At 43.0% G+C, this 20,041-nt stretch overlaps 1 protein-coding gene across 2 annotated transcripts in view; it reads left to right on the plus strand.

Moving 5' to 3' along the window:
- LOC117417484 (hemicentin-1-like) overlaps positions 1-20,041 on the plus strand; it is a 99,028-nt gene that overhangs the window by 76,938 nt on the left and 2,049 nt on the right. Inside the window, exons 60-106 of one of the 2 annotated variants that reach the window (XM_034029660.3) lie at positions 239-441; positions 583-664; positions 1,126-1,257; positions 1,507-1,656; positions 1,884-2,043; positions 2,161-2,285; positions 2,712-2,895; positions 3,100-3,197; positions 3,334-3,612; positions 3,877-4,073; positions 4,256-4,337; positions 4,527-4,663; positions 4,925-5,066; positions 6,147-6,291; positions 6,485-6,612; positions 6,767-6,923; positions 7,085-7,206; positions 7,438-7,602; positions 7,721-7,828; positions 8,026-8,163; positions 8,269-8,403; positions 8,646-8,915; positions 9,116-9,306; positions 9,421-9,634; positions 9,727-9,861; positions 9,968-10,158; positions 10,296-10,377; positions 10,463-10,732; positions 10,915-11,085; positions 11,226-11,396; positions 11,546-11,716; positions 12,083-12,253; positions 12,742-12,912; positions 13,212-13,382; positions 13,533-13,682; positions 13,815-13,952; positions 14,167-14,288; positions 14,424-14,661; positions 14,975-15,037; positions 15,449-15,568; positions 15,863-15,997; positions 16,433-16,546; positions 16,687-16,812; positions 17,155-17,283; positions 18,556-18,903; positions 19,547-19,666; positions 19,857-19,983. In XM_034029660.3, coding sequence (XP_033885551.3) covers positions 239-441; positions 583-664; positions 1,126-1,257; positions 1,507-1,656; positions 1,884-2,043; positions 2,161-2,285; positions 2,712-2,895; positions 3,100-3,197; positions 3,334-3,612; positions 3,877-4,073; positions 4,256-4,337; positions 4,527-4,663; positions 4,925-5,066; positions 6,147-6,291; positions 6,485-6,612; positions 6,767-6,923; positions 7,085-7,206; positions 7,438-7,602; positions 7,721-7,828; positions 8,026-8,163; positions 8,269-8,403; positions 8,646-8,915; positions 9,116-9,306; positions 9,421-9,634; positions 9,727-9,861; positions 9,968-10,158; positions 10,296-10,377; positions 10,463-10,732; positions 10,915-11,085; positions 11,226-11,396; positions 11,546-11,716; positions 12,083-12,253; positions 12,742-12,912; positions 13,212-13,382; positions 13,533-13,682; positions 13,815-13,952; positions 14,167-14,288; positions 14,424-14,661; positions 14,975-15,037; positions 15,449-15,568; positions 15,863-15,997; positions 16,433-16,546; positions 16,687-16,812; positions 17,155-17,283; positions 18,556-18,903; positions 19,547-19,666; positions 19,857-19,983 — 7,378 coding nt within the window. The remainder of the gene's footprint in view (positions 1-238; positions 442-582; positions 665-1,125; positions 1,258-1,506; positions 1,657-1,883; positions 2,044-2,160; positions 2,286-2,711; positions 2,896-3,099; positions 3,198-3,333; positions 3,613-3,876; positions 4,074-4,255; positions 4,338-4,526; positions 4,664-4,924; positions 5,067-6,146; positions 6,292-6,484; positions 6,613-6,766; positions 6,924-7,084; positions 7,207-7,437; positions 7,603-7,720; positions 7,829-8,025; positions 8,164-8,268; positions 8,404-8,645; positions 8,916-9,115; positions 9,307-9,420; positions 9,635-9,726; positions 9,862-9,967; positions 10,159-10,295; positions 10,378-10,462; positions 10,733-10,914; positions 11,086-11,225; positions 11,397-11,545; positions 11,717-12,082; positions 12,254-12,741; positions 12,913-13,211; positions 13,383-13,532; positions 13,683-13,814; positions 13,953-14,166; positions 14,289-14,423; positions 14,662-14,974; positions 15,038-15,448; positions 15,569-15,862; positions 15,998-16,432; positions 16,547-16,686; positions 16,813-17,154; positions 17,284-18,555; positions 18,904-19,546; positions 19,667-19,856; positions 19,984-20,041) is intronic. The other variant, XM_059034833.1, reaches the window with a different exon arrangement.

Below are 20,041 nucleotides of genomic sequence, written 5' to 3' on the forward strand. Positions count from 1 at the left end.
TTGTTGGATTGAAAGAAAAAAAAAATCTGTAGTGATACTTGCCAGTAAACTGAAAATATATTTAGCTGCTTTTATGGGATGTTATGTAAAAGTTTATTAGGATTGCTGAAACAGGTCGGAATGCTTGTAACCTGTACTAGAAAGCAATCCAGAGCGGGCCTTTTTAAAACACACAGCTGCTTCAAACTGTAATGCAGGCTCTGTGTGTACTGGCATTCTGATCCTTGTGTTATTCCAGTTCCCCCCAGTATAAGAGACCACGGTGGGGACAACCCTGCTGTTGTGAGCGTGCGAGTTGGAAACTCTGTGACACTGGAGTGCGAGTCAAACGCTGTGCCCCCTCCCAGCATCACCTGGTACAAGAATGGACGAATGATCACTGAGTCTGCCAACGTCAAGGTCCTGGCAGATGGACAGATGCTGAAAATCAAAGGGGCTGAGGTATAGTAGGACACTCTCATAGAATGAGCAGTTCAGGTTATGCAGTGTTTTAGGTATAAAAAACTTGTAAGGTAAAAAGCATAAACCCTTTACTTGTGAACACACCTGGGCCCTTTACTAAATGTTTTCTTTATACTACAGGTATCAGATACAGGACAATATGTGTGTAAAGCAGCCAACATTGCAGGCCAGGTCGACAAGAATTTCCACCTTAATGTTTATGGTAAGTAGCTCATTTCTAAAAACCTTTATGTAATGTTTTGGCACAACATTAAAAACACTACGTGGCAAAGGTTCAGAAAGACTGGTCAAGCTGAGAGAATCTGAATAGAGAGCATAAGATTTCAATCACTTCTTAATTAGGGTTCGAGTTAGGGTAACAGCCCATGTGTTTGAAAGGTTGTAGTTTAGTTTTACATTGGCCCGTCCTTCTGCACCAGATAAAGAGCATGGCCTGCCTTTCTGCACGTATAACGCTGTGTCATTATTTAGTCATACTGTATTTACAACAGTAATAAATCACAGAATTTAAAATTATATAGTATCGCTGTTCCATTGCTGGACTGCTGGTATACAGCATTTCATTTGGATCAATACTGTATTGATAAAGCAGTGATTTTGTTTTAAACACTACATCAAGGGTTCCAAGCATATCCTGAGTGCTGTCTGTGTTGTTTCTCACAGTCCCCCCCAGCATTGATGGCCCTAAAGATGTGAAGGTGCTGGAGACCATCAGTAACCCAGTGACCTTCTCCTGTGACGCCACAGGGATCCCACCTCCCACACTGACCTGGCTCAAAAATGGCAGACCAATAGGTCAGTGCGCTCTCTTTTAGAGTATTTTAGAGTGCTTTGCTGGATAAAAGTTTGGGATTCATTACACTTTGTTAAAGAAGCCAAGCACCTGCTAGAACACTTTCTTAAATATTAAACAGACAGTAGCACTATTATAATGCAATAACAATAACAATATCAAGTAGAGTGTAAAATGACTGTTATTTACAGTTAATGCTTTAATGTTAATAATTAGGAATTCCTTCAGATCTTCGTTTGCTTTTCCTTTAGGAAACTCTGAGTCCCTGGAGATGCACATTCTGTCGGGTGGCAGTAAGCTGCAGATTGCCCGCTCTCAGCTGTCAGATAGCGGCACCTACACCTGCGTGGCATCAAATGTGGAGGGAAAAGCACACAAAAACTACTTCCTAACTATCCAAGGTACAACAAGAGGGGAACTTGTTCCTTTAACATGATTGGTCAACAGCTGGGCTCTCATACTGACCTTGTGAGTCTTTAAAAACTGAGATCGGTGCATAAAATGAGGAAGTGGTTAAATTTTGTCTATTCGCAAGAAGAATACATTTAGAACTGTGGTTTTCATAAAAACCAACATCATCTGGGTGTGTTTGTGCTTGTAATTTGTTTTTTTGTATTATTATTTCAAGTCCCCCCGAACATCACTGGTTCAGAGATGTCCAGTGAGGTTAGTGTGTTGGTAAACGAAACCATTAAGCTGGTCTGCAGTGCTGAAGGGATCCCCAGACCCACAATCAAGTGGTTGAAGGATGGGAAGAAACTGAATGTGACTGAAGCAAGAAGGATAAGGTGATAAATACTTTGTTTCATGGAGTTACATGAACGGTAAAGATGTGTTAGGCATGTAGATCCTGTGCCAATGTATAGTTAGCCAGTCTGTAGACCAACCCTGCTTTGTCCTTTCAGAGTTTCCCCAGATGGCAGCACCCTGAGTATTATAGGAGCACAGACTGCAGACATAGGGAAGTACACCTGTGTGGCCACTAACTTGGCTGGAGAAGAGGACAGGATATTTAATCTCAATGTATATGGTGAGTAATGATCTTTATTATTATTATTATTATTTATTTCTTAGCAGACGCCCTTATCCAGGGCGACTTACAATTGTTACAAGACATCACATTATTTTTACATACAATTACCCATTTATACAGTTGGGTTTTTACTGGAGCAATTTAGGTAAAGTACCTTGCTCAAGGGTACAGCAGCAGTGTCCCCTACCAGGGATTGAACCCACAACCCTCCGGTCAAGAGTCCAGAGCACTAACCACTACTCCACACTGCTGCTAGCTTGTTCTTTATGAGAACAAGCTAGCAAATTTGTATGGCTGATGAAGTAAAGGTTCTCAAAAAATGGAACACTATGGAGGTAGACAAACCATCTTGGACTGATGGAAAGCCTGTGGAACTGTAATGCATTCTGATTGATTCTGCTTCAATCTTCTTTTCATTTGCAGTCCCTCCATCGATCCAGAGTAATGGGAAAATCCCAGATGAGCTGACTGCCATACTGGACAGCTCCATCAACATTGAGTGCGTAGCTACAGGCTCTCCTCCACCACAGCTCAACTGGCTGAAGAACGGCCTCCCTCTGCCCATCTCCTCCCAGATCAGACTGCTCTCCGCCGGACAGGTCCTCAGGTGTGTTACATTTCCATTCACAGGCTCAATGCTCAGAGCCACTCTACAAAGTCAAGGACTCTACAATGTCAAAGGCATACAGATACGACATACTATTAAAAAAATAACTGGGTTTCTTTTTAAATCCAGAGCCAGATTCACAACAGACAGCCAAAACATTTTGATTCACTACTAATAACTTTTTGATTTTACTTTGTTTTTCAGAATTGTAAGAACACAGGTATCAGACACAGGTACCTACACCTGTGTAGCTTCAAATCGGGCAGGGGTCGACAACAAGCATTACAACCTGCAGGTTTACGGTGAGTTTTAGCTGACAGTGGGATTGTGAAAGCTCAATTCATAGAGCTGCACGTTGCTGTTTTCTTTTTGATGAACAATATTAACAGCACCAAGTGGTGATAAAAAATAAACACTGACTTTGTTTTTCCTGATCAGTTCCTCCCAGCCTAGACAACACCAGGGGGGTGGAGGACGTGACTGTGGTCCGAGGGAACCCCACCGCATTGCTGTGTATCTCTGACGGCACTCCCACACCCACCCTGGCCTGGCTGAAGGATGGCCTACCCCTGCAGCTCAGTGCCCAAACCACTGTGCAGAACCAGGGCATGGCACTGCAAATGACCCAGACAGAGGTGGAGGATACTGGCAGGTACACCTGCATAGCCAGCAACGAAGCAGGGGAGGACAGCAAACACTTTAATCTCCAGGTGCTGGGTAAGTGAAAGCATCTGACTCCAACAGATGCTGGTTTGGTGGTCGACATAATTAGAATACACCCAGTACAGAGTACTGCATTCATTCAACAGTAAATTATTCAGCATAGACACAGTCTGTTGCCTGTAGAATTTAATGCTTACAGGTTCTTAAAACTTACTCAGAGAACAGTGAAACAATAGTAAAATGTACACAGTGACTGTGCAGTACTGATGTCTTCTTGTTTTCATATGTTTTATATATCATTGTTTTATGCTTCCCCAGACCCGCCCCGTATCAATGGTTCTGATTTTCCAGAGGAGGTGTCAGTCATTGTGAACTATGCCCTGGAGCTGCTGTGCGTTTCCACTGGGATCCCAGCCCCCAAACTCACCTGGATGAAGGATGGCCGACCCCTCCCTCAAACTGACGGCATTCGGGTTCTGCGAGGGGGCGAGGTGCTTCGCATAGCAAGCGCTCAGGTACTAATGTGTCTTCATTACAGCAGCAGGTTTGTCTTGTGCATTTTGCTGTTTGATAAATGATAGGCATAATGGTACTGGCTATAGTCGGGCACATGAGGGGAAGGCTCTATGTGATGACACCTCAAAGTAAGGGGTGGGCAAACTAATGCAGAGTGCCTGTGACTGCTCCTATTACACAGGTGGAGGACACTGGAAGATACACATGTCTAGCATCCAGTCCTGCAGGAGATGATGACAAAGAGTTTCTAGTACGAGTACACGGTAAGTCAAGCTGCTTTTGGATTTGAAAAGAAACTTGACTTGCATTTTCTTTATTCAAGATCATTTATGAAAAATGTTTGCAGATTAGCAGTATACATTACATTTAGCTTTTTATTTTTTTGGAAGTGGAAGTTTATATTATTAGATTTAATTGAAGCCTTTCAAATAACACATGGATTTAATTTGTAGTTCCCCCGAACATCGCTGGTACGAGCGCTCCCCAGGACCTCTCAGTGCTCCAGAACAGACAGGTGATCCTGGAGTGCAAGTCGGACGCAGTCCCGCCCCCAACCCTTACCTGGCTGAAGGATGGAGAGCCACTACAGGTACTGTTGAATTACAGAGCAGCTTGAACAGAAAAGGAGAGCTGACAACTCAAGCAGGTTGCCCTGCTATGCAGATTAATAAAGACACACTTTTCTTTTACATAAACTACATCAAGTTTTACATCCGTATTCGGAAAACATTACACAGCAATACATATATTGGGGTTATATGAGATGAGAAAAAAAGCCTCTCAACCTCATGTTTCTTATTTAAACCAATTGGCTCTTAATGCATCTCTTCTATTCATTTCTTCTTTCTAGGCCACTCCTCGTGTCCGCATCCTATCAAACGGTCGATACCTGCAAATCAACAACGCTGAGCATGGGGATGGGGCACAGTACACCTGTGTTGCCAGTAACATTGCCGGGACGACAACCAGAGAGTTTATCTTAGCTGTCCATGGTATACAACCTGCTCTATGTTACATCTGTACAATAGATTCTGTTCACCCTACCAGATATAGCCTTGTTTCCTTTAGCCAATGTAACTCAGCCCTCAGTTGGAGGAGGAGATATCTGATATCAAGGTCGATGCAGTTTGGTGTGTTTTATATACATCTAGGGCTTCTGATTTTCAGTTTTAACCGATAACCAGATAAAACACCAGATAAAACACCCCCGATACAAAAAAAATTAAATTGGTGGATAGCCAATGAACACCGGAAAACACCGTAAAAACTGTGGAAATGGTTAATCTATTCACGTTGACTTTACCCTTTTCACATTAAAAAAATAAAACCTACTACAAAAATAATAATAAATACATTTCCCTGTGCTGCTGGGCAATGTCCCGCCTTCCTGACTTGTATCTATCATTGATTCGTTCTGAATACTTTAAACCCACCCCAACTACTGAGTGACAGCACATTCCTACATTTCTATTGGAGACTCTGCTTGCGAGATTTAAAATGAAATTACAATCAGGATGGAGGCTTGTTAGCGGGATTTAAAGTTGTATTACAGTTAAGACACTGAGGATTTAAAACAGAATTGTGGCAAACTGTACAAAAATGCGTACACACAAAAACCCCAGAAGAATGTGCCCGTGACCATATGGATTTCGTTGTGGAAGACAGCAAAGGAAAGAAGGTACAACTTAATTGTGCAAGTACTGTCGAGTTACTATACATGTTTTCACACACACACACACACAAAAACGCTCAAGCATCTTGGAAAGTAACCGAAAACACTAATTTCATACAATATATCAAAAACGAAAGCCCTGAAAAAAAACGATTTACATTGAAAAATACAATTAATAAAACCCAAAAAACAGAAGCCCTAAATATATGTGCTGGACAGTATTTTTTTCCCTGTAAAACATGACTCATTTCACAGCATTTGACGGTCTAAAAAAAGGTATTTAAAGAAATGTCACGATTAAACATAACACATTCCTATTCTTTTTATGTCATGTTTGCAAACCTGACCTCTGTACCATCCCAACTTTGCTTATGAATGTTTTGTATTTTGTTACACACAGTTGCTCCAGCTATACAGGATGGCCCCCAGACAGTAGCTGCGCACATCGACAAACCAGCCGTGCTGGAATGCATTGTCAGCGGATTCCCCAAGCCGAGGATCACCTGGAGAAAAGACGGGGCCATACTGGCAGGAAACAATCCTAGGTCATTTTTACATTTTATTATTTTTTTATTTATGGCATATGTAATGATCTGATGGTTCCTGCTGTAGCTAGAAATCAAATGTTTTGTAAATTAATTAATAAGAATATATATCAATTTTACAGTTTCAAGTTTTATAATATGGTCGTTACAAAATAAATGAATGTGTAAAGTGCTTTCTCGTTGGTCTGCTTAGATACTCCTTTTCAGAAGACGGGTCTCTGCACATTCACTCAGCCCAGGTTACAGACACGGGGCGCTACCTGTGCATGGCCACAAACCCCGCTGGGACCCAGAGAAAGAGGGTTGACCTGCAAGTCTTTGGTAAATATACTTTCATAAAGGCTGTAACATCTGCATTCATCAGTGTTAGTAAGTACAAGGTACCTGGTAAATATACAAGTATATAATCAAATCAATAAAACTTAACCACGTCTCAACATTCACAGTAAACATGTCCTCTTTTCTCTATCCCCAGTGGCCCCGTCCATTGCCAAGGGCCCCACCAACATCACTGTTACTGTCAATGTCCAGACCACCCTGTCCTGCGAGGCCACCGGCATTCCCAAACCTGATGTGTCCTGGAAGAAGAACGGCCGTCTCCTCAGCACTGACCAGAACCAGAATATGTACAGGTTACTCAAGGTTTCTCTTAATTGTGTTAAAAATCACAGAAAAGGGGAGCTAGTCATACAGAAGATGAAGGGTGCTGTTAGTGGAAGAATCCAAACTCCCAGATGATTGTGATTTGTTTGTGTATATTCGCATATTTACTGTTGGCCATTCTTGCACCCAGGCTTCTGTCTTCAGGATCTCTTGTGGTGATTACCCCCACAGTGGATGACACTGCAGTCTATGAATGTATTGTGTCCAATGATGCTGGGGAAGATCAAAGATCCATTCAGCTCACAGTACAGGGTAAGTGTGGAAACAGAGAGGGACACATACCATTCTTTTAGGGTAGTTTGATAATCTAGATCAGATTTAGCTAGCTACACTATTGTGGGTAACAGAAAGCCTAATCTACAATATTGGTATATGTGAAAATATCAATCTGTGTATATTTAGGGAGGTCCTAGGAAATTTAGAGTGGTGCGGACTGCACTATAATGCTTTTGCCATCAGTGTCTTTGCTGTAATGTATTGCAGTTCCTCCCTCCATTGCTGACGAGGCGACAGAGCTGCTGGTGACCAAGCTGTCCCCGGCAGTGATCAGCTGCACTGCGTCTGGGGTGCCTGAGCCCACCATCCACTGGAGCAAAGACGGGGTCAAACTGCTGCCACACGGAGAGGGCTACCGTATCCTCCCCACAGGTAACACTGCAATGATGAAGACTGGGGAGAGAGGGCTAACTGTATTAGAGTGCTGCATCAGCTGCTGAGGTGCATGCTGCTCAAGTTACATTGTTTTTCTTTCTTTTTTCTTTTCTAGGGCCCATTGAGATCAGCACTGCCCAGCTGAGCCACACTGGCAAATACACCTGTGTAGCGAGGAATGCTGCTGGATCTGCCCACAGACACGTCCATCTCACTGTTCAGGGTATGCCTCATCTTAAACCTGTGGAGCTCAAAGGGTATACAAGCTAAACTATCCTGCATCAGAGTTGGGTCTATGGAAGTAAAATGGACTAGAAATAAAGAGGCATATCCTCAAATTAACACCACTGCACAGCTGTTGAAATTGATTGTTGTTAGCAGAAATAACTTTTTTTTTCAATGCTTGCTCTCCCATTTCAGAGACCCCGGTGATCCAGGCGCATCCCAGCACTATAGACGTCATTCTCAATAACCCGATCACCCTGCCCTGTGAGGCAACTGGAACTCCTCGACCAACCATATCCTGGCAGAAAGAGGGCATCAACATCCTCACCACACGTAAGTTACATCGAAGCGGATAGACTTGTAATAATATATAACAGTGCAGCTAGAGCAGCCGTGTGGTTTTGAGAGATTAACACTGCTAACCTGTTTCCTATCCAGGAGGTAGTTTTACTTTGTTACCCAATGGCGCACTGCAGATAGCTCATGCCAAAGTGGAGGATGCTGGGACATACATATGTGTTGCACAGAATCCTGCTGGGACTGCCCTGGGAAAGACTAAACTGAGAGTGCAAGGTATTTACAAACAACTATCTCATCAAGACTATTGTTACACATATTTATTTGCTTGAAAGGACACCAAAGAAGTCTTTCATTTTTTCATTGAAAATAATCAATATATAATGGTATTAGATCAGACTTACATCAGTGTCTCCGCAGATAAAGTGATTCTTAAAAGCCTTGAAATGACTAGTGCCTGTTTTAAACTCGATGACAGGTAGTAGACATCCAACTGTTTCATTTGTGTGTTTCCGCAGTCCCTCCTGTCATTGTGTCTCAGACAAAGAGTTACACTGTGGCTCTGGATAAATCAGTCCCCCTGCTCTGTGAGGCTCAGGGCTACCCTGCCCCTGAAGTCATATGGCACAAAGATGGTCACCTGGTGACGGAGTCGGTTCGGCTGCGAGTTCTCAGCTCCGGAGCACTACAAATAACCTTCGCCCAGCCCGGTGACACCGGCCGCTACACCTGTACTGTGGCCAACGTGGCCGGATCAAGCAACATCGAGATGAGCCTCATTGTGCAAGGTAGGTGAGCCTCATAACAGGCACATAAAAAAGACCTGAGCTCATCTCATATGGATAAACTGAACGTTTTATTTTAAATTCACTTTTCATGCATGTATGTGATTTATCAAGATCATTTTTGTCTTTTCCAGGGCCTACAGGGATTGTATTTGCTATTCTTTTCTTTGCCTATTCTGATTGTTCATTGTATTTTTTTACAGTCCCACCCACTATCCGCAGCTCCGAGACAGAGTACTCTGTGATCGAGAGCTCCCAGATGGTGCTGCCTTGCGTTGCAGATGGGGTTCCACAGCCACTCATCTCCTGGGAGAAGGAAGGAGTGCCCTTGCCTGCTACATTAGGAAAATACACTGTCATGCAGTCAGGAGAGCTCCTCGTAGATAATGCTCAAGTAAGTCACAGAAAGGAAGGACTACATACAGAGGATTATGCACATCACTGTGCACTCACTAGGGCAGGATACCCTGATAGGGATTGTTTAAACTCTTGTCTCTTTTTCCGGCAGCCTGATGACACAGGAAGTTTCACTTGCATTGCAAGTAATGCTGTGGGTCAAGACAGCAAGACAATGAGCCTGACGGTGCATGTTCACCCTGCCTTCACCGAGCTGCTGGGGGATGCTTCCCTAAACAAGGGGGAGCGTCTGATGCTTTACTGCAGGGCTGTTGGCGTGCCCACCCCCCGGATCACATGGGCCTTCAACAACAACATTATTCCAGGTATGCATACATGATACCACATCTATACATTACACCACAGCTTTACAAAGATTAAAATCTGATCAGCACACTTGTATCTCATTTCTACTCAGCACAATTCGACAATGTGAATGGTCACAGCGAACTTGTTATTGAGAGGGTGCGCAAGGATGACTCAGGAACTTATGCATGCATAGCGGAAAACAGTGTGGGCTCCATCAAGTCAATAGGCTTTGTGTATGTCAAAGGTAAGCTGAATTCCCTTTGCTTATTACCTCAAGGGCTTCTTTGAAGCCATGGCCGATATAGGCCTATCTTAAAGTATTAACAAGTCTATTGCTGTCACTGCATCAGAGCCTCCTATCATCGATGGAGATTTCCATTCAAACCGGATTGAACCGCTAGGAGGGAACGCTATTCTGAACTGTGAGGTCCGAGGAGACCCTCCTCCTACTATCCTGTGGAGTAAGAAAGGAGTCAACATTCAGATCAGCAACCGCATCCGCCAGCTCGACAACGGCTCCCTCGCTATCTACGGCACTGTGGTACTTACACATACAGATCACTGCTTTCCTTTCCTTTGTATCCACTCCCTGCTCTAACATTGTGTTACTTGTAGTAGCATTGCCAGTGGCTGTCATCTGTGTTTTACCAGGTTTTACTGATACATTTGTATTTTTAGAATGAAGATGGTGGCAGCTACATGTGTATTGCCACCAACGATGCTGGGATGGTTGAACGCAGTGTCACGCTAACCTTACAAAGTAAGATAACACTCCATAAGAAGAAAGTGTAATTAACATTCTCCTTGGAAAGGTTTAGTAGTGTTTGATGGTCTCTGTTCTCCAGGTTCCCCAACCGTCACGGTGGAACCTGTGGAGACGGTGGTAGATGCTGGCACTACGGTTGTGCTAAACTGCCAAGCGGACGGGGAGCCCCCTCCCACCATCGAGTGGTCCCGTCAGGGGCGCCCCCTCTTGGGAGATGACCGGATCACTATTCTGTCCAACAACTCACTGCGCCTGACAGGAGCTCAGAAAGAGGACACTTCGCAGTACGAGTGTGTGGCCAGGAACCTCTTGGGCTCTGTTCTTGTCAGAATACCCGTGACAGTGCAGGGTGTGTATTTCCAGACCACATTTCACTTAAATTGAATATAACCATTTACATGGTGCCATGGTAGTGGATTAATTTGTTTAGTGGAAAAAATACATGTCTGTATATGTATGTCATTATCAATCTGATTACAGGTCCAGAAGAGTGTCCAATCATTGACAGTTTTGCCTGTTCCTGTTTTGCAGTGCATGGTGGATTTTCTGAGTGGCTGGAGTGGGCCCCGTGCAGTGTGACCTGTGGGCAGGGAGTTCAGAAGAGGCTCCGACAGTGTAATAACCCTCTCCCAGCCAACGGAGGCCAGCACTGCCTCGGGGCCGACACAGAGACACGCAGCTGTCAGAGCAAGCCCTGCCCAGGTTAGTACTGGACTAAAGAAGGAGAGGGATATCTCTGTGGAAAAAACAAAATCTATAATGCAACGATTTACATAGAGCCCATAACTATTAGGTTATCCTACTGTGTCTCACATGGCTGGCTTGTTTGTGTATGTCCGCAGTGGATGGGAGTTGGTCAGACTGGGGGTCCTGGGAAGAGTGCTCACGTACCTGTGGCCAGGGAAACAGAACCAGGATCCGCTCTTGTAGTAACCCCCCCTCGCAGCATGGGGGCAGACCCTGCGAGGGGAAGGCTGTGGAGTCCATTATGTGCAACATCAGACCCTGTCCTGGTAAGAGAAATTCAATCTCTGGTTGTTTAAACATGTACATGTTATACCTACTACACACAGGCATTTGTGGCTGTGTGTAGTAGGTATAACACTATCAATGTTCAATGTAATAATTCACACTAACTAACATCTTTGTTTTTCTTGTCCAGTTGCTGGTAATTGGGGAGCCTGGTTGCCTTGGGGTCCATGCAGCGAGACTTGTGGCAAAGGCACACAGATCCGACTGAGGCTGTGTAACAACCCACCTCCTTCATTTGATGGCCCGCACTGCGAGGGACAGGACACACAGACCCAAGTGTGCAAGGAGAGACACTGCCCAGGTAAGGAGCTTCATACACAAGCCAGCATGGAGAGCACAGCAATTCAGAAGTAACCATTACTGTATCCCACAATACCTACTGCAGCTGAAGAAGCTTTTTAAAATGTAGTTGTCCATTATAAACACCAAATGCAGAAAACACCAAATATTTTAAAATAATTGTTTTATTAAGATTGTTTAGAATAGAAATTGATGAATGTCTCCATGAATAGCTTCCACAAAGCCGCATTTAAAGCATTTCACAAAAACAGGTTGTTTTCGAGGATGCACCAGTGTGAGCTGCTAAATTGAATGAATGCAATTATTTGAAGTGAAAAACAAATACCTCAATATGTTAAGACACAGTGTTTGTGTCCTCATTCCTTAGTGGATGGGAAGTGGACATCGTGGGTGAGCTGGGCAGCCTGCAGCGTGTCGTGCGGTGGAGGGACACGTCAGAGAACCCGAGCGTGTGCCAGCCCATCACCACAGTACGGGGGACGCCAGTGTGAAGGCAACGATGTCCACATCGACTTCTGTAACAGCGAACCCTGTCCCAGTGAGTACAGCCCAGTCTCAATCCTGTGTAATCCTCCATCTCTAACTGCTGTTACAGTAAAACCTGTCTAATCCGGTATCACTTGGGACTGGAAAATTGTGCTGGATTATACAGTTTGCTGGATTACAGAGGTATAGCAAAATCTTATACTGTACCTAAAGAAATATATATGACAAGCTATTTTAATACTTTGAAAAACAATTACAATACATACAGTAAAAGTAGTGCGCAGCTATAACATTCAAGCTTTGTAGTGGGATTAACATTGATTTTAGGCAAACAAGTCTTACAAATCATGCCAGATGCCAGAATAGACAGGTTCACATCTTTATTTTCAATAGGGATTTGGTCAGAACTCAAAAATGATGCTGGATTACACAGAATGCTGGTTTGCAGAGGGGCTGGATTGGATTTACTGTATATACAAACGTTTTGAACTCATGTATATTCTGCAAAGCCTAATGTTTGTGATGACTACTTCTTTCCAGTCCATGGTAACTGGGGCCCCTGGAGCAGCTGGGGGAGCTGTAGCCGGACGTGTAATGGAGGTCAGATGCGCAGGTATAGGACATGTGACAATCCCCGACCAGCCAATGGGGGTCGAGCCTGTGCTGGAGCTGACACACAGATCCAGAGGTGCAACACAGACACCTGTCCAGGTGAGCCTAACTGTGCCTCATCCAGATATTTCATTGCCATGTTGAGTTTGTTTTTCTGAAAACCAGTTAGCAAAATGGTGTTGGAATCTTCCATTTATTTAAATGTATTTAAACTAATTCCTTATTCAAACATTGAGGATAAATGTTCTTCACCTTTCTACAGCAGTGGTCTCACTAGGAAGTCCCCAGTCCAAATGATAACCCTTTGTAGCTCCTAAATTCTGACAAGATTATAATCCCCTGTTAGCTGTACTTGAACATTATTGAATGTCCTTCTTCTATTGTGTTTTGGTCTACAGTGGATGGTAATTGGGGTCCCTGGCAGGACTGGAGTGAGTGCACGGTTTCCTGTGGTGCAGGTGAACGGACCAGGATTCGCTTGTGCAACAACCCACCACCAACTAATGAGGGTCGGTCCTGCCTGGGAGACACTTCCCAAGTGTCCAGGTGTAATATTCAGGCATGTCCAGGTAAGTCACTTAACTGGAGATAGTGGAAATACATACTGTGCATACTTAGGTAAGGCTATATCATGGGAATCAAACCTAGTTAAACATGGACAAACTATGGCTTTTCATCCATAGAGACCTGCTTTTTCACAGTACTGTCCTTTGATCCAGGTGGACCCCAGCAAGCAAGGGGAAGTGTTATAGGAAACATCAACGACATTGAGTTTGGAATTGCAATCCTGAATGCCACAGTCACCGACAGTGAGGAATCTGGTGCCAGGATTATACAGGCAACCATCACCAATGTGCCCAGAAGCCTTGGTAGGTGCAATGGATTCTCTTCCATAGCAAACCAAAACTGCCTAGAAAAGATCCAGATAGAGTATGCATGTAGGATAGTTTGATAACAGAGCCATTAGAAATGTCTTTATTCCCAATTTTCTCTTACCACAGGTCCTGCAATGAGAAAACTCATCTCGATCCTGAACCCAATCTACTGGACCACAGCCAAAGAGATTGGGGAGGCAGTGAATGGGTTCAGCTTAACAGGGGGAGTCTTCCGACGAGAGACACAAGTGGAGTTTGCAACGGGTTTGTAAAATCTTGATTGAAAGATATACTGACAATTTGTAAACATGCATATGTTCAAACTTATATTTTCTTAATAGCATTTGAAAAAAGCTGGAATTATATGTGCAGCTACAGTGCAACTGGAGTGACTATTAATGGCAGTACCATTACAAAAGAATGATAAATGAAAAGGGGTTTGCCAAGCAGACTTCTTACTATCGCTTTTGTACTTCAGGAGAGATCTTGAGAATGACTCATATAGCACGTGGGCTGGACTCAGACGGTGCTTTGTTACTGGACATCGTTGTGAACGGGTATATCTTACAGCTCCCTTCCTCTGCTGAGATCAGTGTCAAGGTACGGCTATTTGCAATTGTTTTACAATCAAATTGAATCACTGTCTTGCCTGCATAAAATGTGGTGCCCCTGAAAGGATACCCCTGCAGACAACAGCCTTGCTGAAGAAAGAACAAAGCTTGTTTGTTTTTTCAGGACTACACAGAAGACTATATCCAGACAGGTGCTGGCCAGCTGTATGCATACTCCACACGGATGTTTAGCATTGATAAAGTGAGCGTGCCTTACTCCTGGAATCATACCATCACATACGAGACCTCCCGCGGACGCATGCCCTTCCTGGTGGAGACTCTCCACGCCTCCTCAATCACTGCACAGTACCACCCCCTGGAGGAGACTCTGGAGTACAAGATTCACGCCACCATCGCCAAAGGTTCTCATCCATTTCCACTTTCAGACTGATTTTTTAAAGTTTGGTAGCTTAATTTTTGAAAATCTGGACTTAAACTGGCACTATATCATGTCCCTTATCAAAAATGACCAGAGAATAATTTTGTTTAGGTTTTGAATTTACCTGGGCATTGCAAATTTATGGTTACGCATTACTAAATCATTATAACTTGACAGTTATATCATAAAAATAGTTGCTTAGGTCACAGTATGTGTTTGGTCCTTTTATTCAATGTATTATTAGTAAGAATCCCTATTAGCAGATGTTAGTAAAAGGGTCATCTTTGTGTTTGCAGGTGACCGAAGTAACCAGTGTCCAAATGGTTTCCAATTGGACTCTGCCGGACCCTACTGTGCAGGTAATTGTACTATAGGATATTTGCTTCATACAAGGTGTTTTAATGATTCACCCAATTGACCTTGCAAACAAGTATTCAAAGAGAGTATTTAACACAACACAATGGGTGCAAGCAGTTTAATTGTCCTTATTTGATATACAAGATCAGAAAATAGGTGGCTGTTGAACTTGTTTTACAAATCATGTGCATGTACTCTGTAATGGGTTTGATAATCTGTGTGAACACTGTTTAATTCAACATCTTGGGTGGTTAAATTCTTGGATGAAATGCAAAGTGCATTGATTCTTTCTGAACGTTTTAATAAAGCGACAGAGATTTACTATATTACTTTTATATATACTATTTTATATATACTATTACTATAAATAACGGTATAACGTCAGTGTTTCTGTTGTTGTTCTCCTGAAACAGACGAGGACGAATGCACTGCCCGTAACCCCTGCTCCCACACCTGCCACAATGCCATTGGTACATACTACTGCTCCTGCCCCCGTGGACTCACTATATCGGCTGATGGGAGGACATGTCAAGGTAGGACGCTAAGAAAAATACCACACTCAGTCAATACCCAAGTTCCTACAGTCTAGTGACTACTGACTACAAGTATGATTGAATTGCAAAGGCTTGCTGTAAAAGTCTGATTTTGACTCAACATGCAGAATGGCAAACTGTTTGAACTAATTGTAATTCAAATGTCCTGTGGTCATACCCTCCAGCCGAATGCTACAACCTGTTGCTGTTCTTGCTGACACCACTCTGTTTTAAACACGGTTTGTATATCGGTGCATTGCACCCATTGACAGTACTCTGTGTGTTTGGCTGCAGATATTGACGAGTGCGGGCTTGGAGGGCACACCTGCCACGCAGGCCAGGACTGTGAGAACACCATCGGCTCCTACCGCTGCGTGGTGCAATGTGGGCGGGGTTTCCGCAGGACCCCCGACGGAATCAGCTGCCAAGGTGACTGTTGCTAATGCCGCATATTCCTATTCGTTCTTTGAGTTCAGAAAACGCAGAACTTTTAGTTGTTCCAAAAGTTGTCTTAAATCAACTGGAGCCGAGCTTTTTGCTGTTTTTCGCCTTGGTTGTGGAACTCTATTCTGGTTACCATTAGTTAGGTTCAAACATTGGATTCTTCTAAGTCTAAATTGAAAACATGCTTTTTTTTAAATGTGCTTTTATATAATTGGTTGTAACTGGAGTGCATTATATATATGAGCCATCTTTTTTGTACAGTGAAGAGCGCTATATAAAAATTAATTTGTAATGTATTGTATTGTATTGTATTGTATTGTATTGTATTGTATTGTACTGTACTACAGGGTCATTTCCATTCATTTATTTTACTTAAGTGAGGAAAATAGATGCTTATATTTAAACCATTAAACTTTTCAGATATCAATGAATGCCAGGAACTGAACCCTTGCAACCAGCGGTGTCTCAACAGCATCGGCAGCTTCCGCTGCGCCTGCAACCCAGGGTTCCAGCTCAAGAGCAGGAAGTGTGTCGGTACGTAGCAGAACTTCCGCCAGACAGCCAGCATGCAAGGCTAGCTGTTTAAACCGTGTGCCTGCTTAAAAAAGGTTTCAGAGAGGGTGCAGCGTATAAAAGAGATTTCACTGAAGATGGTTTATTAATTTCCCTCTCAGATATCAACGAATGTAGACAGAGCGTGTGCCGTTCTGATCAGCAGTGTAAGAACACGCGAGGAGGATACAAGTGCATTGACCTGTGCTCCAGCGGCATGACTAAAGCTGGTAACGGGTCCTGTGTTGGTAAGTGTAACTAGACCAATCATTTTAACTTGGCTACAAAAAGAATAAGTTCAATAAAAATCTGTGTTAGACTATAGAAATAGCCTTCTATATTATGGTGATGGACACCAGATAACTGAAGCTCAATCAATAACTATATCTAGAATATATATAGAAACTGTTTGATTTGTTATGTACCGTGTCTTGGGTTGTTTCTGGACATGTTTTTGATGGATTTAATTATTGTTGAAACTGACATAGAAACAATGGCAAGACCAATCTAAATCAGATGTTTACATTCCAATATCCACGTATCGGTTTTGTAATTCTAAATAAGATCTCAGTTTTTGCTTTTTCTTCCAGATATTGACGAGTGCAGAGACGGCACGCACCAGTGTCGGTATAACCAGATCTGTGAGAACACCCGCGGCAGCTACCATTGCACCTGCCCGCGCGGGTACCGCTCCCAGGGAGTGGGCAGGCCCTGCCTCGGTATGTACTCAACATCATCACAGCTTCGCTCTGCTTCCCTACTCCATTTCATTGCATTTAACTTCAAAAGACCATCTCAGGGTCTTGCAGTGGATGAGAATTTCTAAGCTATCGGATTAGTGCTTCTCAGTAGCGCATGTTCATATTTGCTGTTTAGGTCTTTTGTTGCAATGCATAACCAGGATTTGTGAATGGTGGCAAAGACAATGAAGCAGCACTTTCTTCAGAAGACTGAGCAGTATTTGGCAACAAAGATCTTGCAACAAGCTGTAGGATACTGTTAATTAACCTGTATATTATCTGTGACAGTTACATTATCTGTGAAGTTGTTACAGTTTTTTGGTGAATGATCAGCAATAAGAAACTATGGAACTGCCTTTCATCACACCTTGCTTTCATATACCCTGTTTTTTTAAATGCAGAATGTATTACTAGAGTTTATAACATCAAATGAAAAGCAGAGAAAAAATAACAAATTCTGAGACACGCAACCACAGGGTCCATGAAACTAACTGACCTCCATAGCGACATTTCCCAGATCTTCTGCATTTCTTTTTCTGTCTTTTACTAACTTTATTTCGCATCAACATAATTCAGTGCCTAGGGGTTCCTGCAGAGGATTATATGATTTTCAGGAATTTTTGCCTACACAATAGTCTTTAATGTTTTCTAGCAGATGCAAAACAGACATTTCCCTTTTACAGTACAGTATCTGGGTCTTTGTAATAAATCCTCATTATTAAAATCATCATCCAGGCCTACTCGTTATGTTGTATGCTCATTTTCTTATGCAGTTCTTCAGTTTGTCTTATTTTACAGCATATAATTCCTTTATATGAACTTAATTTGGCTCTTTAGCACCTTAGTAAAAAAAATGACAGGGAAACTTTGCCCAGGCTTAATCGTCATCATCAGATTTCCTGGCTTCTATTTTAAAAATCCATTACCAAGGATTCCTTTTTTTTGTGTTCTAATGCTGTAGCATCTTTCTCAAGCAATTTCTACCACTTAATTTGTCTACACAGATTCCAGATATTCCAGATTCATTTCTAGTTCCGGACTGGTCAATACAATTAAAGTCCAATTCTATTGACAATTATAAAATATAAAATATCCCCAAGCCTGGACTTACACTTGAAATACTCGACTTGGGTGCATCTCTGTTGGTGGTTCCACTGACTGACCCTTCCTTTGTTTTATCTTTCTCCCCTCCTCCCCACCCCCCCAATCCTTGCAACGTTTCATGTGTGCTGGGACTTGTCGCTTGGGCAGATATTAATGAATGTGAAAAGGTGCCCACGCCATGCGCCTACCAGTGCCTCAACACCCCTGGCAGCTTCAAGTGCCTTTGTCCTCCTGGGCGACAATTACTAGGTGATGGGAAGTCTTGTGCCGGACTGGAGAAGTTGCCCAACTATGGCAGCTATTCTGATGGCTATAGGCAAGCCCAGTTCTCTCCTGTTGGAAACCACTACCAGCGGCACTATCACACCCTGGCTTCCCAGACATATAATACCAATTCTGGCTATAGCAACGTTAGAGCACCTTTCTCCAGATCACACAGGAACACTAGAGAGACTTGCCCGGAAGGCTTTCAGGCAAGGGCTGGCCGATGCATAGGTAATTATCAGCCAGGAGAAGGAAGTTATATATCTTTATGAAGCAATGTGGGCTTGATATTTTTTCCATACAGCATACTAAGATTGGCCAGGGTCGCAACCCAACTCCCCAGGGTTAATACACACCTTGTAGTTGAATTCTGTAGCCACTGATGGACCAGATGGTAGGATAATTATACTGACTTGGATCAATGAACCCACCAACTTCTGGAACATGATGACTTAAATCCAACTGCAATAGGGGGTAATAAGTAATAGTAACAGTAAATAGCTATGGTAAACAATTTCCGAAGATCTGTATTTTGAATTGAACTGCCTCCTTGTTTGGATATAGCTTGATCCCCTGCTAGTTTTCATCTTGTACTGGTGAAGGATCTGTCAAGGGGTCTGTAAAGGCAGTAATACAAGCCTAACCTCCAATCTGAGCAAACGAATACCTGCAGATAATGGAAATCTTCTTGCAAAAAAACGTGACTTTATTTCTGATTTATCATGCAGCGAACAGACCAAATCAAAGCATTGTGTACCAGACAGAGAGTGTATGCTTCTAATGTGGAGCTTTAGAGAAGAGGCCTCAAGACAGTGCTGTATGCCGCAGTGAACATGGTCTTTCTAATCATTTGGTTTATTGACCTCTTGTCTAGATATCAATGAATGTGTAAACAAAGACGCTTGTCAGCATGAATGCATGAACATCCAAGGGAGTTACAAGTGCCTGTGTCCAGCAGGGTATCGCCTCATGGCTAATGGAAAGACATGTCAAGGTGAGCACTGTACCATTCTCTGAATACTTCATTTGCTATAATGAAAAACAGCATCAAATAAACCCCAGATGGGTGATGCATGTTTAAGAATGATGCTGTATCTGGATTTTTTTTTAAGTGCCTTTGTTTTGTTTTGTTTCGTTTTTGCAATCTTTACTACAACGTGCGGCTTGTTTTCCATTGTCTCTAGATATTGATGAATGCCTTGAACAAAACATTCAGTGTGGAGCCAACCGAATGTGCTTCAATATGAGAGGCAGTTATCAGTGCATAGACACACCATGTCCACCAAACTACCAGCGTGACCCAGCCACAGGGTAAGTCGCCAATACTTTTCTTTAGACCACCAATAAACAGTTGCCTCACCAGTGCTGT

The sequence above is a fragment of the Acipenser ruthenus genome, chromosome 12 (assembly GCF_902713425.1).
Source record: "Acipenser ruthenus chromosome 12, fAciRut3.2 maternal haplotype, whole genome shotgun sequence".
Taxonomy (NCBI): Eukaryota; Metazoa; Chordata; class Actinopteri; order Acipenseriformes; family Acipenseridae; genus Acipenser; species Acipenser ruthenus.